The 18,437-nt window shown below is 26.1% G+C and overlaps 3 protein-coding genes across 3 annotated transcripts; 1 reads left to right on the forward strand and 2 right to left on the reverse strand.

The window, feature by feature from the left end:
- Window positions 1-850: 850 nt before the first annotated feature.
- MKS88_000438 (RNA helicase) lies at window positions 851-4,318 on the reverse strand (the record flags this gene model as incomplete). Its single annotated transcript, XM_067215424.1, has 1 exon — window positions 851-4,318. The coding sequence occupies one exon, from the start codon at window positions 4,316-4,318 to the stop codon at window positions 851-853; it is 3,468 nt and encodes a 1,155-aa protein (XP_067075676.1).
- Window positions 4,319-7,667: 3,349 nt separating this feature from the next.
- On the reverse strand, window positions 7,668-12,234 carry MKS88_000439 (ATP synthase subunit C; the record flags this gene model as incomplete). The annotated part of the gene is made up of 11 exons (XM_067215435.1): window positions 7,668-7,706; window positions 8,163-8,194; window positions 8,407-8,485; window positions 8,654-8,715; window positions 9,149-9,284; window positions 9,454-9,496; window positions 9,624-9,688; window positions 10,433-10,491; window positions 11,128-11,248; window positions 11,427-11,525; window positions 12,004-12,234. The coding sequence occupies 11 exons, from the start codon at window positions 12,232-12,234 to the stop codon at window positions 7,668-7,670; spliced, it is 966 nt and encodes a 321-aa protein (XP_067075677.1).
- A 2,471-nt stretch (window positions 12,235-14,705) lies between these two features.
- MKS88_000440 (importin-7) lies at window positions 14,706-18,425 on the forward strand (the record flags this gene model as incomplete). The annotated part of the gene is made up of 1 exon (XM_067215446.1): window positions 14,706-18,425. The coding sequence occupies one exon, from the start codon at window positions 14,706-14,708 to the stop codon at window positions 18,423-18,425; it is 3,720 nt and encodes a 1,239-aa protein (XP_067075678.1).
- Window positions 18,426-18,437: the final 12 nt, after the last annotated feature.

The raw sequence follows: 18,437 nt of genomic DNA on the forward strand, positions 1-18,437 counted from the left end.
ATTAAAAAATAGTGCAAGGACTTTAGTATAAAAGGAAGGGCATGTTGTTTATTTTGCGGAAAATGAACTCCATTAAAGCGTGTAAATTATGGTTTTTCTTAATTTTTTCTTTCCCCCCCCTTTTTTTGTATGTATCTTTTATGCCATTCCATCTTTCTTACAGTAAGGCAGCACTTCATATGATGAACTTATATACAGAAGGAAACTGTTATTAATGTTAATGGTATTATAGTAAAAATAGTAACTGCCGCAAGAATACATTTTCATCTTCGGATATATATTTAAAAAAAATAAATCCCCCATAGTAGTAGTTATAATATATGTATGCGTTTATTTTAAGCGCCCTTTTCTTAAAACATAATACAAAATATAGTGTTAAGAATAAAAAAATTAGGACTTTATTGCTCTTACACTAAAATTACTAATTCCTGCAAAGCGTACAATCCGAATAAACAAAAATCCTACCATGTTTTCAACTTACCGAAAAATCCATTTACTCAGTAAAGTATTACACATATATATAAGTAAAAGTATAACATCTCAATTTAAAAATTACCATTCAGGGAGATGCAAAATTAACTTTTTCAACATTGTACAAAAGAAAAGACGGTTACTAATTTATTACAAAAAAAAGAAAAAAGAAAAATCAAACATAAAAAATACAGGAGTTACGAAATATATATACCGGAATGCGTATACATATACGCATACGTGCACATATACATACGTACATACATCCATGCATACATACATACGTACATACATGCATGCATACATACGTACGTACATACAAATATATATATGCGCGCACATAAGCACGGCTTCTCCATCTACCACAGAAATGTATGAGCTAGAAGTACGTTTTTTTCTGATGTTTTTTCTCTTTTATTTTTGCCTCGTCCTCATATGTAGGCATATCATTCAAGATGATAGTGTCTGACTCATAATTTGCTTCTTCTACTTCTTTATCCTTTTTCGTTTTTCTCTTTTTCGCCAAAATTTGCAATGCTCCATCGTCCATTTTTCTGACAGAGTTATATTCGTTGCTATCATACACCTCTGCTTTTCTATTTGGATATCGTGGTATTTTTTCATGAGCTTTAAGTATTCCTTTTTTTATTAATCGTTTACGCTCTATGTTCATTTTATGATAAAAATACAATTTTTTCGACAAAATTTTATTCTTTTTGCTCATGCAATTTCTCCTAGGAGATATATGCAATGCTTTCCGTCCACCTCTTTTTTGGTACTTCTTTTTTTTTTTCACAATATCATAATATTTATTTTGCAAATTTAGCATTCTACTAACTTTTTTATTTAAATTTTGAAATATTATTTGTTTCTTATCAGCTGTTTTTTCGATTATCTCGTTAACTAAACCAGTATTTTTTTTATTAAAAAAAGACGTTAAAGAATTATTTATGATGTTACCTTTTTTAAAAGCAACTTTGTTCGATTTGTAAATATAATCATTTATATTATTACTGATATCGTAATTTATTATTTGGCAATTATCAAATAGTACACCTCTACTTAATATATTTGTACAAATCAAAATATTTGTTTTATTTTTTTTAAAATCTCTATAATTTTTACTTCTATCTTTATAATTCATTTCGTTGTGAATGCAACTAACTTTATATTTCAGCTCTGACAAAATCTCTGCTACATTCATTACACTTTTTCTAGTATTACAAAATATTACATATCTGTTAAAAAACTGAGAACATTTGAAGTCTCCTCCTACTTTCTTTACGTCTTTATTATTCAATAGTTCAAGTAATAAAGAAATCTTTTCCTTATTTTTGCTATTAATAAATATGTGTTTCATTTCGCTGCTAATATTATGACTGTTCATGTTAATTATTTGTTGAGTATATTTGCTTCTTATATTATTACTCAAAAATTCACTTATACAAAATGTTTTTGTGGCTGACACAAATATTGATATAGGGATGTTTGAGTTAAGCGTGTTTTTTATATTTTCAACGCTGTCACTTTTTTTAATAATGATTTTTTCATCACTTATTGCTTTATTTGTTATTCGAACAGCTTCGATATTATTTGAGCGTGTGTTTTTTTTAGAAATTCTTGCATGTTCAGAATTTTTTTTGGGCAAGTCTGCTGCTTCGTCGTTTTTTTTGGACAAGTTTGCTGCTTTGTCGTTTTTTTTGGACAAGTTTGCTGCTTCGTCGTTTTTTTTGGACAAGTTTGCTGCTTCGTCGTTTTTTTTGGACAAGTTTGCTGCTTCGTCGTTTTTTTTGGACAAGCTTGCTGCTTCTTCGTTTACTTTGGACACACTTATTTTTTCGTCATAGTTGCTATTCTCAGGCTCTTCCCCCTTGTAATCATACCCATACGCAACTTCTTCTTTGCTTATTCTTCCATAATATTTATCAGCACCACCATCGATCCTTCCTTCTTTTTTGTACATACTGCCGTCTACATCCTGTCCGCATCCCTCATAATTGTTTGTCGTTCTTCCTGTTCTTTGGTCCATGCCCCCGCTTTTCTCTTTTTGCATTTCTTCTGCTTCATCGTCAGTAAAATTCTTTTTACTTCCCTTCCAAACTCCACTATAATACGTCTGTTCCTTTATGCCACTTGTAATTCCCCCCTTGCGCCTACTCTTTTCACATTCGTTTTCTAAGTCTGTCGCTTTTTTTTCACTGGAAAGTTGAGATGATTCATTGAGCGTATCGTCATTTGTTATAGTACTTCGAAAATAATACATATTAGTATAATTTTTTACGTGGTTAAAAATTAGTTGCAACTTTTTTTCATTAAAAACATTGCATAATGTTTCAGATTCTTCAACAATCAAATATTTTAAAAATTTAAAATTATATAAATGTTTATTTTTGCAATTGTCTACTTTCTCAAAAATTTTATCCGGTGTTCCTATTAAAATATCAACATTGTAATTTATTATATTACTATCTTTATTTTTATTTTTTTTTTTATTTTTAAAAAAATCGTTTCTATTTAAAAATTCAGCTGTAGCATTGCGATAGTTATATGTTTCGTCCGAGTTATAATTTACATTTTCATTTTTATATCCTGAAAAAGATTCTACATGATATTTCTTTATGGACTTTTTTTTATTCAAATAACCTCCAGTTAACAACTCGATGTTTATATCAAAATTTTTTAAAAATGAAAAAAGTTCACAAGCTGCTTCCCTTGTATTTGTCAAAATTATTGCATAGGGGAAAAACACATTTTTCTTATGTTTTAAGCAATTAAGTTTGTTATTTTTTTTATTTTTAATATAACTACTATTTGTAGTATAATTGTTGTATTTTCTAATATATAAATAGCGATTACGTATTTTATACTTTTCATATGATATATTAAAAAACAAATTATCTTTATTTTTAAGACATTTTAATTTTTCTTTTTTACGAAATAATTTATTTTGAAACTTTTTATAATTATATTTATTTAAAAAATGGTAAAAGTTTGACAAATTTTGCATAATTTTTTGATTATTTGTGTAAAAATTGTCTAATATGGGAAGAAAATAACTTAATGTTTTTCCAGTATTATCAGGACTGATAATTACATACACATCGTTGAAGCATTTTTGTTCATTCGAAATACATTTCATTTCATTATTTGATTCGTTCGTCTTTTCTGTACTTTTGTTACTCTTCTTTTCATTTTTATAATAACTATCAATCTGTTTGTACTTATCCATATCATAAAAATTGCTCTTCATATTTAAATTCATTTTTAAATATGTATTAATCTGCATTCTACTTCTTAGTATTGCATTGTACAAATTTGTTCCTTCGCACATCCTAATTTCATTGCTCTCTATTCTAGGTTTTTCTTTTCCATGTAGCAATACAGGTATTACGTTTTGCTGAATTTGCGTTGGATTAAATATTTTTAATTCATTCAATTTTAAATATATGTCTGTTTTGAAATTAAAATCAAGGAAGCTACATTTTCTCAGCTCTTCACTTACGTTGGTACTGATTTTGGTACTACTCATGGTGGTACCACTCCTGTTGGTAGTATTCATACTTATCTTCAAATTCCTCTTGTTCAAATTTGCTCCACTCAAATTTTCTTCTTCCCATTCGTCCTTATTATGGTCTCCTTCATTAGTATTATTGTATCCTACTAATTTACCATCACTGGTCAATCCGTTCTTATTATTTCCTATTTCTATTTCTTCACTTACTGGTGTTCTCCTTCCTCTTTTAACATTTATTTTAGCCCTACTACCAAAAAACCTGTACCTGAACATGTTACAAAATGAATATTTTTCTTCATTAACTAGGCTTCGAAAATATGAATTCTTTATCATTTTATTTTATTATTTTTTTTTTTTTATTATCATTTTTTATTTCTCATTGTTTTCAATGCTAGAAGGGGGAAATTTAGTAATTGCAATCTGCCACTAAAATGAGCAGAAAAAGAAAAAAAAAAAAAAAAGGGACGTATATGTTTTTTTACGTAATATAGGTCCATATCATTTACTTTTTAATATCATGATATTTTTAAAGGCATAAAAATTCGTATGTGTAGAAGTATATGTACATATATATATACATAAAGATACTCAAATGTACTTCCCATTTTGGAAAGCAAATATTATAATTACAGAACAATATAACGCCTAAAAACATTTTGAAAAAACCTTTACCCCTCTATATAGAACGCATAGCTAAATTAAAGGGACAAAAGTCAACATATATCCTTATTAATATTGTGAGCTGACATAAAGTAGCAGCCTCAGAAATATATTCAGCAAATACTTTCTTTAAATATGTTCACTGAGAAAAAATTCCAGTTAAAATAAATTAAACCTATTTTACGAATGGGCCTAAGTGACAACACCATATGCATATTAACACACGAACTTATTTTTTTCCTTTTTTTTTTTTTTTAATAACATTTGCTTAAAACAGAGAAACAACATTTCTCTGTTGTTTAATCCAAATGGACATAAATTAAGGGATAGGAAAAGGGGGAGAGAACTCCATATACGGTAAAATTTCTGAATTTTGCATTTTTACTATCAGTTTTAATTTTTTTTTTTTTTTTTTTTTTATTCTCCCTTCATTTGATTGTTCTTTTTCTTTTCTCATTCTTTTCTTTTTTTTTTAATGTCAAAAATATTCTATAAAATTTTGTTAAAATCTTTCTGTAAAAGTTGGCATAATACATGTTAAGGAAAAAATACAATAAAATGCAATAATCGTAGCAACAGAAATATAATGCGTTACAACAAAACTACATAGAACAATTGCAAATGCAATCACAACCACAGCTGCAGTTTATCAAAATGCAACTCAGAGTTTTTAAAAAAAATTTCCACTTAAAAATGAAAAAAAAAAATAATTTCAAGAAATGTTCTCAATCGTTCAGTGGTTAAATAGTTCATTGGTTTATATATATATATATTTTTTTTTTTTCATATATATTTGGAAAAAATGTTCATTTTCATCTCATCTTTTAATAAAAGCATAATACATATGAACATAAATGGAAATATTGATCGCCAACTTCAGCTAAGGAAATTATTCGCAAATATTGCAAAAAAAAGATTGAACCAATGGAATAAAGTGGGGGGATTTTTGTATTAAATTGTGCTTAATTGTCCTTCTATCTATACTGTAAAAGGGAAAGAGTAAACATCGCACGTGAATAACACAATCAAGATAGCATGTAACTCATATACGTATATATATATGTATGTGTACATGTATATATGTACATGAACACGGGGTGGTGCAACAGGTTATCGTAAAAATACGAAAAAGGCATAAAAACACCTACCTTCTTGAAACCAATTATATCAGCTCTTTCTCGAAAACACTGTCTGCATATGTTGATGTTATACTTTCTTATTATTGCATGCCTATTGGAGCACACTCGACTAAAAATAGAGAAAATATTATGCGCAAATGTATGTACGTATATTGGTATGTATATATATAGCAATACATGATATAAAATGTGTAAATGTAAACAAAACATATTCTAAAGAGATCCACTCTCTAAACATTTTAATGAACATATAATTGTTAGAAACTTTATAAGCATAAACACTGTTTTCACTACTGTATTATCTCTTTTTTTTTTTAGCAAAGTATTCAACAATTCAATTCTCTATATGTAGCTGGTATGCAGCAATACGGAGTAAATGCCGCTTCGAATATGTAAACGTATGAACGTATGAAGGTACATATATTATGTATATACAAACTTTTTAAACCGACTTTCTGACAAATGAGCCATTCACATTTTAATAATTTTCATTTTCCCCATGTGCCCTCTTTTCATTATGGTACTTAATTATTTCTTTTTTCGCTTGTACATACATACATATACAAGCAAAAAAGTATGTGCATGTAAATACATATATTTATATATATATATATATATGCTTATACACATATTTATGTATATATTTTCTTACCATTGCCTTGATCCTTGGCCGTACTTCTTCGGGTGAACATTTTGAATGCAACCCATGGTTTTTACAAAATGTTAATAAAAAAAATTTTTAAAGAGAAAAAGTAATTATACTGTAAATTTTTAAGCAAAAAGAGATCAAGCTGCAATATAATAAGTACATATATATATTATATAAATATATGTATAATAGTATACACTTAAATTTTATAGCTTCAGCGCTCTTTGTCAAATGAACTGACAGATTTTAAAACTTAAACTTCTTTAAAAATTAAACATTTCGTAAAGTACTATATTTTTTTCTTAAATTTTTTTTTTTTTTTTAAAAGATAAATCTTTTTTATTTATATTCAGGGAATAAACAATTACTGTGAACATACTTTTTCGCATATTAGTACAAGTTTATATATTCATATGTGTTATATACAAATATTTAGCGGTACATTTATTTATTTATGTACATATCGATTGTTTTTTTTATTTCTGGTTAAGAAAATAACTTATATCTATATAATATAATGCCTATTCCACTAAAGTAAAAATCATCAGGATATATCGGGTGCTATATATAGTATTGTTTGCCTTAAATAGAAAATATTATGTATTTTATATATTTTGCATACTTATTTAATTTGTTTTATTTTGAAGTACAAAACGCAAGTAGCAGAAAAGTTTTATTGATGTATTTTTTTATTTTTCATATATTCCTTTTTTCTCTTATTTTTAAACGGGATTTACAATCCTGTCATCATGTATAATTATTATATATATTTATATGTTAGAGATATATACTAATATAATCCATAAAAAAAAGAGGTTGTAAAAATATTATATTTTTAAAATAACAAAAATTAAGATGATTAATACATTATGCATTTGTATAAAATTAGTAATAATTAAAAACAAAACAAACAAAAAATGAAAAAAGCCAAGCGGGAAATAATTAAATTTTCCTATTTTTATATACTCTGAGGAGATAATTAAAAAAAAATATATGAGAGTCAAGGGGGGTTAGGCAATGCTGATTTTTTTTTTTTTTTTTTAACATAAACAGTAAATACGTTTTTCATACTTACTAAAATTTTTGAATGTTTATTTGTTTTCTCCTGTTTTGATTTTTCATTACATATGTGTAGTAATTTATAATATGTATATATTTTTACACATACGTATGTATTATATGTATACGTATATATACTAATCTTATTGTTCCGAATTGGTGGATTGCCCTCTTACTATTTTTCAATCCATGAGTCATTCCAAACGAACACTGACTACAGGGTGGTGGCAGGAAAAAAAAAAAAGATGTACATGCATATATAACACATGCATATATAACACATGCATATATAACACATACATATATAACACATACATATATAACACATACATATATAACACATACATATATAACACATACATATATAACACATACATATATAACACATACATATATAACACATACATATATAACACATACATATATAATACATACATATATAATACATACATATATAATACATACATATATATAATACATACATTTATATATATTATATATACATACATACATATATGTATGTATATATAATAATTTGCAGTGCAGATAACAAGGTAACCTTTTTGTTGCCTTTTTTTTTTTTTTTTAAATAAAAGCAAAAAAGAATAATTAATTATAAAAAATGTAAGATGAGTTTTTTTTTTTTTTTTTTGTGCTTGAATTTTCGTACATCAATCATTCCTACGTTATCCGCAAAATAACCTGCGTGAATGTTGTATAAAAAAGTGAGCAACAGCAGTAACAAAAAAAAAAAAATAAAATAATATAAAAAAAAAATTAAATTATAAATAGTTTGCGGCATATATTTTGTACATTTTAAGCTATTAGGTAGATCATCAATTATGAAATGGAAAATTATTTGTATATAATGTAAAATTCATATATATGTTTATAATATTTTTTTTTTTTTTTACCTGGCTTGTTAACGTTATTATCATATTTGCAAATTAAGATTCCCCTATATTTACAGCAAGCAGTGGCGCAACCGATATGCTGCAGAGGGGGTTAATGTATATGGAAAGAAATTGATGTAACTTATTATTTTCTCGTTAATATTGTGCAAATATTTTCCTTGTTCGCTTTTTATTTATGTATATGCGCGCCTGTATATAAGCAAGTGTGTGCATGTGCACGTTAGTACATTTGCATGTTCTTTAATACCTCTGCTCCTTTCCATACAACCTTGGTAAATTCAAAAACATTTTCCCCCTTTTTAATAGGACCTAATATGGAAAAGTAACATTTAAATGTGTATTTGCACACATATTTATATGCACACGTCTATCTCATTGTATGTGATTGTATGTATGTGCGTATATATATATATATATATATATATATATATATATATGCTTAGATCATCCTCTGCGGAACAACTTCACCAGTGGCTCATTTTTGAGGTGCCATTTGTTTCAAACGTATTAATATACTTTAATTGCGAAATGGCAATAAAAAAGAAAAGCATATACATTTCTTTTTATATAAGCATCTCCATCAGTTTTTTTTTTAAATATATTAAAAAGTTAAGAACTTCACTAGCACCATGCCTCCATTTGTTAAAGTAACTTGAAGGCATATTATGTCTACCATTTTTTTAACTAAAAATTTCAGTTCCTTTTTTTTTTAGTTTTTTCCTTGTAATTTCTATTTTATTACCTAACTCAAAGTCATAATTATTAATGCCTTCATACCATGAATTTACTGCTGATTCTATCTCTTCACCATTCAAAAAGTCAAAATAGTTTGTGTTTATTTGCTTAGCCGCTACAACACAGTCGGAGTTAGCTTTTATCTGTATAAATTAAATAATATATATATGACGTGATGGTGTCTCTTAATAAAGGGAATATAATTCGAATAATTAAAAAAAAAAAAAAAAAAAAAAAAAAAGATAGTAAATTTGCATATATATCATTTATTATTAGCGTAAAAAGAACGTATGAATAAAATAATTAAATAACAAAATTCGCCTCTTCTTTTGCAGATTCTTCAAGTTGTTTACTCCTTGCAAAAAAAAAAAAAAAAGAAAAGCAGCAATGATGCCAATGTTATATTATCATCTTTGTAATAAAGCAAATATGCACGCATACATAAGAGTATTCGAATATCACCTAAAAATTTATAAGTTTACCAAAGTAACGGTTTTGTGTTATGTTTAAATCTGAAATCATTGTGTCTTTCTTTAATTAAATTTTTCTGTTCAAAATTGATGATATGTAATAAAAGAAGATTTTATTTATAATGATTCTTTTATGTTTATGTTTATAATTCTATTTTTCTTTTTATCCTATCTTTTTTTCTTTTTTTTTTTTTTGCTTTTTATGTTTTTATCATTTTAAAAATGGGCTCTACATTAAATTTGCAAAAACTTGCATCCCTAGTTGCATAACGACAAATGAAAAAAAGGGAAAAAAACAAAAATAGACAACTGTTCATTATTGAGAAGAAACTTAAAAAAAAAAAAAAAAAAATTATTTTACAAAACCAACTTATTTTATTATGTTTGAATAAGAAATCATGGGCTATATATCTTAAGTTCGACTAGCAAAATGAATTGCATTTCTCGTATATATGTATTTATATACATTTATAAATGTATGCGTAGATATAGATATATACGTACATACATAGAGTAAGTTAAAAAAAGTGCAGTTCTCAGTTCACCTATTAGTCATACAAAATATGATATTCTTCATTCGTTAAGTCAATAAAACGTGTTATTATCCCCTTACGTTACTTTATTTGTTAATTATCCGTATCGTCTTTTTTTTTTTTTTTTTTTTTTCCCCACATATTGTACATACATTCAAAAATAAGAACGAGAAAAAAAAAAAAATAGAAAATAGAAATAGAAATTGAAATAGACGTGGAAATAGAAAATGCGATAGAGATGGAAGATAGATGAGAAAAATATTTCTTATCCTTTTCTTCCCTTTTTACCATGTTGCTTATGAATAACACTTGTAATCGCCAGTAGTTTTTTTCCCCTCCCCGTGGTTCTATTGACAACGTAAGAATAAACGTATTTCTTTATAAAAAATAGTTTTAAAGAATTGTTTTATTATATACACACACCTTCCTAGTGTCTTAAGTTATTTTGCTATTATCTCGTTTATTTCTTTTTTTTTTTTTTTATACATAAAAAAAAAAAAAAAAAAAAAGAGGAACGCATTATTTACATTTAACAATGTAATAAATATAATTTTTCATAAATTCATGATAAAAGGGTGAATTATAAAAATAAAAAAAATCTAAATTTTGTTTATAAAGATGGTCTCATGTTATATGTATGCATATATATACCAGATATTTAATTAAGAAATTTTATACATTTTGTTAATTATAAAAGCGTGAGAAGGTGTTGTCTAACTCTCGGCATAAGTATATATGGAGGTATTTTTTTTTTTTTTTTTTTGCTAAGAAATTCCAAAAGTTTTTCTATTTTATGAATATAATAAAACAGCGCTCATTAGGACACAAATAATACCTATTCAGAGAAAAAAAAGGGGAAAAAAAATAAAATAATAAAACAAAAATATGAAAAAACAAGTACACGGGTGACGCAAAACTGATAAAATCATGGTGCTCTAAATGTAAAATTTAATCCAAAAAAAAAAACAGCGAAAGAAATTTACCCAAAAACTCTAAAAATCCCATTCCAATTAAGGTGTAAGTAAATAGTTCGTCCTTTATTGATGGGTTCCTACTAGTACCTAGCACCAAAGCAGAAAATAAATTTCCTATACCTTGAGCAACCTGAAAAAACATTTTTTGAAAGTAGTTCATTATTTTCATATTTTAAAAAGATTTCGTACATAATATGTAACATTTAACTTGTGTTTCATTTGTATTTAATTCGTATTTATTCTTCCTTTTCTTCTTTATTTGTTATATTCATTATGCTATTCCTTTTTTCTTATTTGTTCTTCCTTACCCCTCCTACTGACATTAGCGCAATTGCTGCTGATAAACTTGCTATCCCGCTGTCATGTCTAACGCCTGATTTGTGGTTAATACAACTGTTGTCTTCTTTCTTAAAAGAGAAAAAAAATGTAAAGAAGTTCATACAAACATTTTCATACAAACGCATGGGAAAGGCATACACATGAACCAATACATACACGTCAATAAATATGTAAATATATTTATATATATATATATATATATGAACACTCATGATAATATGTACAAGTAAACTGACTCAAAAAATTGCAATAACACAAATGCAATAGCACACTAATTAACACACATGCATAAACATTGAGAAGAACACAAAATGGTGCATAATTACTTCCTCACCCCTCCAAAAAAAAAAAAAAAATTTTAAATTTATATCCCGCATGAAGTAACATTTCGCGGTTATTTACATAGACATATTATGTGTGTATATATATATATATATATAAATATATCATATGACAAAAAAAAAAAAAAATTTATAATTTTTTTCATTGATTTTTTTTTTTTTTTTGTTGTTGTTTCATTTTATATATATTTTAAAAAAAAATTACTTGAAGAAGAGCGCTGCAATTTGAATGGTTAATTGTTTTACTTATAAAAGGTGAGGTATGATAGTACCTAAAAAAGTTATTAATTCTGTTTAGGTCACTACAAAAGGAGGTACTTCCACCCCTTGTTAAAAAATTTCTGTTTCCTACAAAACATCCTGTACTCAAAAATGAGCTTTTCAGCTTGAAATTTTGAAAAAGGGACGAATTTAAAGTATTGAAGAACTTGTTCATTTTGAGGCAAAAAAAAAAAAAATAATAATAAAAGAGAATAAAAGAATGGATGAATAAACTGAAGAATGAACTGAAGAATGAATAGAAGAATGGATAGATGAATGAATAGAAGAATGAATAGAAGAATGAATAGAAGGATGCATAGAAGAATGAATAGAAGGATGCATAGAAGAACGAATAGCAGAATAGAGTACACAATAAATTGAGGAATAAATTTGGGAAAAAATTACCAAATAACAAGTTAAATAAATTAAGGAGTAAATGAATGAATGGATGAGAAAAAAATTAATTAAAAAGGCTTGTCATACATTTGAACATTAATATGTACTTATTACATGTGTATATATGCATATATAGTTCACTTTAAATAATTTTCTCGTGTATATTCAACTTTTTTCTTAATTTTCAAGGGTGTAAATGGGAATATAAATATAATAGAGTATGATACAATATAATACAATACAATGCACTAATACAGAGTTCCATTTTCTCTCAATGAAATTAAAAAAAAAAAAAAAGAAAAAAAAAAAGGATGAAATATGGATGTGTTATATTATTTATGCGTATTTCGATTTTTCCATAGAGAACGCTAAAAATTAAATATACGCATATTAGGATATCTACACGTGGAAAAATTTTTTTTTTTTATAAGCACTAAGAAATGCATGTACATAAAAAAGAAAGCACTGAACTACAAATAAAAAAAAAATATATATATAAAAATTATTTACGTATATGTATATGTACAAACTGAATTCAATGAAAAGAATTAAATAAAACACTTCAATTTTTACCACTTTACGCTTTACATTTTACGTTTTACTTTTTAAGTTTTACATCATACGTATCACAGGGTTTTCTTATGTATATATTCACTACTCTTTCACCATTTATGTGCTTGGCATTTTCCTCATCTTCTAATTTTTTTTTTTTTTTGCAATGTATTTTTGATTTTACATATAAGAACTAAATATGTTCTACTACAGTTGTTCACATGTAAAATATATATGACATACATGTATGAGTAATATGTACATTTATACGTATATATAAGTGTTTACTTGTGTACGTACGTATGTTCATCTTAGTGTTTATGTACTTATACTTATTTTATGTATGTATAAATAAGCCAAAAAGGTAAACAAAAATAAAATAAAGCAAAATATAGCAAAATATAGCAAATTATAGCAAAATATAGCAAATTATAGCAAAATAAAGCAAAATATAGCAAATTATAGCAAAATATAGCAAAATATAGCAAAATATAGCAAATTATAGCAAAATATAGTAAAATATAGCAAAATATAGCAAAATATAGCAAAATATAGTAAAATATAGCAAAATATAGCAAAATATAACAAAATACAGTAAAATATAGCAAAATATAGCAAAATACAGTAAAATATAGCAAATTATAGCAAATTGTAGCAAAATATAGCAAAATACAGTAAAATAAAACAAGATATAACAAAATAAAGGAAAGTAGTAAATTTTACCTTTTTTATTTGAATGAGAACAATGTAAGAGTACAAAAAAAAAAAAATGGGTAAAATGAACCAGTTCCATATTTCGTAAAATATTCAAGGCGTATATTTTAAATTATATAAATAGAATAAAGGAAGATTTGTGATCATGTATGAACAAAAATATACGTAGAAAGGAAGTGAAAAATTATGCATACCAAAAGAACGTATAAAAAACATTGAACTTTTTCCATATTACCTATAACGTTTATTACACATTGCATATAACATTTTTTTTTTCTTCTTTTTTTCAACCAACCTTAGGGTTCATTAAATGAAAAAGAAAAATATATTCATTTGCGCTTATTTATGAACCATCCCTTCATAGTACATACATACATACACACGCCCATATGCATACACAAACCCATACATAAATCCATATACACACATACACATGTATGTTTATGTATTCGCGTGAAACACTATTATTATTGCTTATTAATATACGTGCATGTTGGCTTTCTTTTACGAAACTAGCCCTTTATTTTGCCATACATTTCCCTACTCCCATTTCATATAGTAATATGCATTTATCTCTTTTCAAAATTTTTCTTTCTATTAAAGATATTTATGTATGCACATATTTTCTTCTTAAAAAGTGCGACACAAATTAAATTGTTCATCAGAGTTTAATACGATCAAGAGAAAATAAAAGAACGCTCGAATTTTTGCTACATTACTTGGGCGCAACGTACGAAAATAAGTGCATACCGTATATTTTGTGCACACATAAATATATATATATACATACATACGTACATCCATCCATACATATGCACATTATTTGCGTACGCATAGAACTTACACATAGCACTCACATAAACATAAAGGAAACCCAGACGGCGTCTGTACACACCCCATAGAACTTGTACCCCTGTAACCCAAAGGTTAAAATTTTCTTCGTATATATTATTTTCATCTGAACACGCAAGAAAACTTAGCACAATGAACAATATTCTGAGTACAGAAAAGTTGTGTGAGATGTTGGAAGGATCAATAAGTGCGTCAAAAGAAAAAAGGACGGCATGCGAAGAATATTTAAAGCAAGTTACCAAAGTAGATGGATATATACATGTAATTCTAAATATTGTTAAAAGTATTAATATAATAGATGATAATATTAGAGTATCAGCTTCCATTTTTTTAAAAAATAGTATTAAAAATAATTATGATGCACTTAAGAAAGAAGATATATGCACTCTAACTAAAGACATATATGAAAGTTTGTTATACCTAGAAATGAAAGATAAACAATTATACACGCAGTTGTTTGAGATAATGAAAATATTAATTCATAATTATTTTTCTGAAATATTTCCTATACTAGACCATATATTAAACGATATAAATCAACGAAAAGATATGAGAAAATTATATGTAAGTTTATATTGTTTGAAATTAATTTTTAAAAAGTTAAAAATTAAAAAAAAAGAAAATAATGAGTTATATACAGAAATTTTAAATAAATATTTTTATCCTATAATAAATTGCTTATGTGATTTAAGTTCACTTGACATAAATAATAATGATGTCAGTGAAATATTAAGTATTATTTGTAAAATATATTATTATGTAAATGATAGTTTTTTAATTAAAGAAGTTATTATATTAGAATATATGGATAACTATTTTAGTTTATTTGATTTTATTTTAAAAAATGAAATAGTCCTTACAAATTATGTGGATGATGAAAATTATATGAAGAAATTACCGCAGTTTAAATGCAAACGAAATGTTCTTGATATAATAACTCGACTTTTTTCAAGATATGTAAATACAAATTACAACAAATTTAACAGTGCCATTACGGAAAAGTTTTGTGATAACTTTTTAAATAAATGGTTATGCCCCTTCTTTGAAGATTTTATTATCATACTTCAAAGGTATCATAAGAATAAAAAAACATTAACAGATGAATGTTTAGTCTATATATTACAAGGCTTATCATATGGAGTAGAAAATGCAATGATATATAAAAATTATATAAAAAACAATTTCGACTTTTTAGTAAGAAACATAATATTTCCACTACTATGTTATAATGACGAAGATATTGAAAAATTGCTTTATGATGAATATGATTACACAATGAATATATTTAACACTTACGTTGTAGAAGATAAAAAAGTAAGTGCTACATCGTTTATAAAAGATTTAACAAGATATAGAGGAGTAAAACATATATCAGATCTTTTCCTCTTATGTGAAAATATTATAACTACGTATAATCAAAATTATAATATTATATATAGCACGAACAGTAGTACTAATGACATTACTGCTATGCATGCCGAGCCAAGCAGTGATATGTTAGAACATCTACTACATAACGATTTTTGTAAATATAAATATGGAGCATTAAAAATACTGGAATGCTTATATAGTAGGTTATGTGATAAAAAAAGAAATATGAACATTGAACATTTTTTAAAAACTTTTGTTGAAAATGATTTAAATAGTCCCAATTATTTACTCTGTTATCAATCTATTGTAACATATTGCTGTTTTATAAAAAAGGTACAACATTTTAATGATATCAATGGATTGATACATAACTACGAAATAGTGTTAAATCATATGAGCAGCTCGAGTTTGTTCATACGAGTAACAAGTGCGTCTTATATTAAAAAATTCTTTAAAATTAAAAATGACTATTTGAAAAATGCAATTATTAAAACAATACCTATATTAATTGAACGCTTATTAAATGTTATCAAGGAAGTCAAGTGCGAATATATCGTTATGACATTAGATAACTTAGCATACAATTTTAAGGATCATATTACTCCGTATGTAAACGATGTGGTAATAGCCTTGTGTACTAGTTTTGTATTTTTAGTTAATAAGAAAGATATAGAGGAAAATCAAAACAATTCATTAGAATCTAATATACGATATAACGGAACAACTAGTCCATACAACATGATGAGTGAAAATTCGTTAATAAAACAAAAGTATGGATCAAATAATGACAATAGCAAGAATGAAAAGAAGAAAAATGAAAATGATGACTTAGATATCAATTCAGTTATTTTGTCAATATTAACAGCTATATTAAGTCTTCTCGATTCCGTGGATGAAGGAAATAAGGAACAGATATACAAAAATACCATATCCTATTTATATGTAGTAGTAGACGAAACGTTCAAATCGCCCTCTATCGATTATTTAGAGGAAGCCTTGTCCCTCTTAACTAACATAACATTCTACCTAGATATAGATGAACAAGTGTATATGCGATTTGAAAAATTATATGATATATTTTATTTTAACACAGATGAAAATTTAAAAATACAAGAACTGAACATGATTAGAAGCAATCCACAGTTAATACTAAGTACCGAATTGATTGTTACAGATAAAAATACAGATGCATATTTTTATGATTTTATATTTGATTTATCCTTTTCTATAGGAGTGTTTGACAATATTATTTCTAAAGCGACTGAATATTTTATTAACATGTATAGTGAAAGGTACTATATGAAATATATACATATGATATATAGATTAGGTATATTTGCATTACATTCTAAAATTGTCAAAAGTAGTTGTAAATTATTTTTTATCCTATTTGAAGCAACTGTTAAGATAAGAGGAGTTGATGAACTTATCATTCCTGTGTTAACTGCATTTTCTATGAAACTTTTTAAACATGATGAAATATATACCATGAAGAATCAGTTGAAAAAAGAATCCATGGAAAATAATGATGTTGATGACAACAGTGTATGTAGTGAATTTGACGAAGACATATTAAGTAAAACAAGTATTGAATATATTAAAAAATTATTTTATTCTATTATTATATACGATGTAGAGAAATTTTTTCTTTTTTTCAATAATATGAATAAAACTAATTATATTTTATTATTTTTGTCTAATTTAACCGATGTAAAAATTAACAGTACGAGGAAATTGTATATACTAGCTATGAGTACAATCCTAGATAACATACATAACACCTCCATTAGTAGACACATAAATGAAGTTAACTCTTTTATTTTGAATTTAGTTAATGTAGCAAATGTATATTATGAAAATAAAAATTCAAAAGAATCAACTGAAAAATCATTTGATTCAGAAACTGCATCAGCTGATGAAAATAGTGAGGTAGACATTGATGAAAATGAGGATGCCACTAACGAAAAGGCTTTTAAGCTAATTAAAACTATAGAAGCTCTGGAAAAGAAAAATGACTTAGGAATTAAACTAAAGAACAATGTTTCCCTTGAAAACTTAGACAGCGTTTCGAGGGAAAGCGAACACATGAACACGTACAATAAAAACAACGTGAATAATGACAACATCGTGGAGAATAATGATAATTGTGATGGTAAGAAAGGTCTTTATAATGACAATAACAGCAGTGCGAAGAATTTTAACAAACAAATAGAAAGGCATCTTAACGAAGAGGAGGATGACCAAGATGACGATGATGATGATGATGATGCTTACTACGATTATGACGACTGCTCAGACTACAGTAATGAAGATTATAGAAAGGGATTTTTTGACGATATTAACGCCCTTAAAATTCTGTACGACACAACAGCAAACTTTTACAATAAATATGAAAATATATACAATAACGATATATTGGGTAAGATTAAGTATTTAGTGGACGCTGACCTGAGCACACAGCTACAGGAGCAGACAAACTGAGTCTTTGAATGC

The sequence above is a fragment of the Plasmodium brasilianum genome, chromosome 1 (genome assembly GCF_023973825.1).
Source record: "Plasmodium brasilianum strain Bolivian I chromosome 1, whole genome shotgun sequence".
In the NCBI taxonomy this organism is placed as follows: Eukaryota; Apicomplexa; class Aconoidasida; order Haemosporida; family Plasmodiidae; genus Plasmodium; species Plasmodium brasilianum.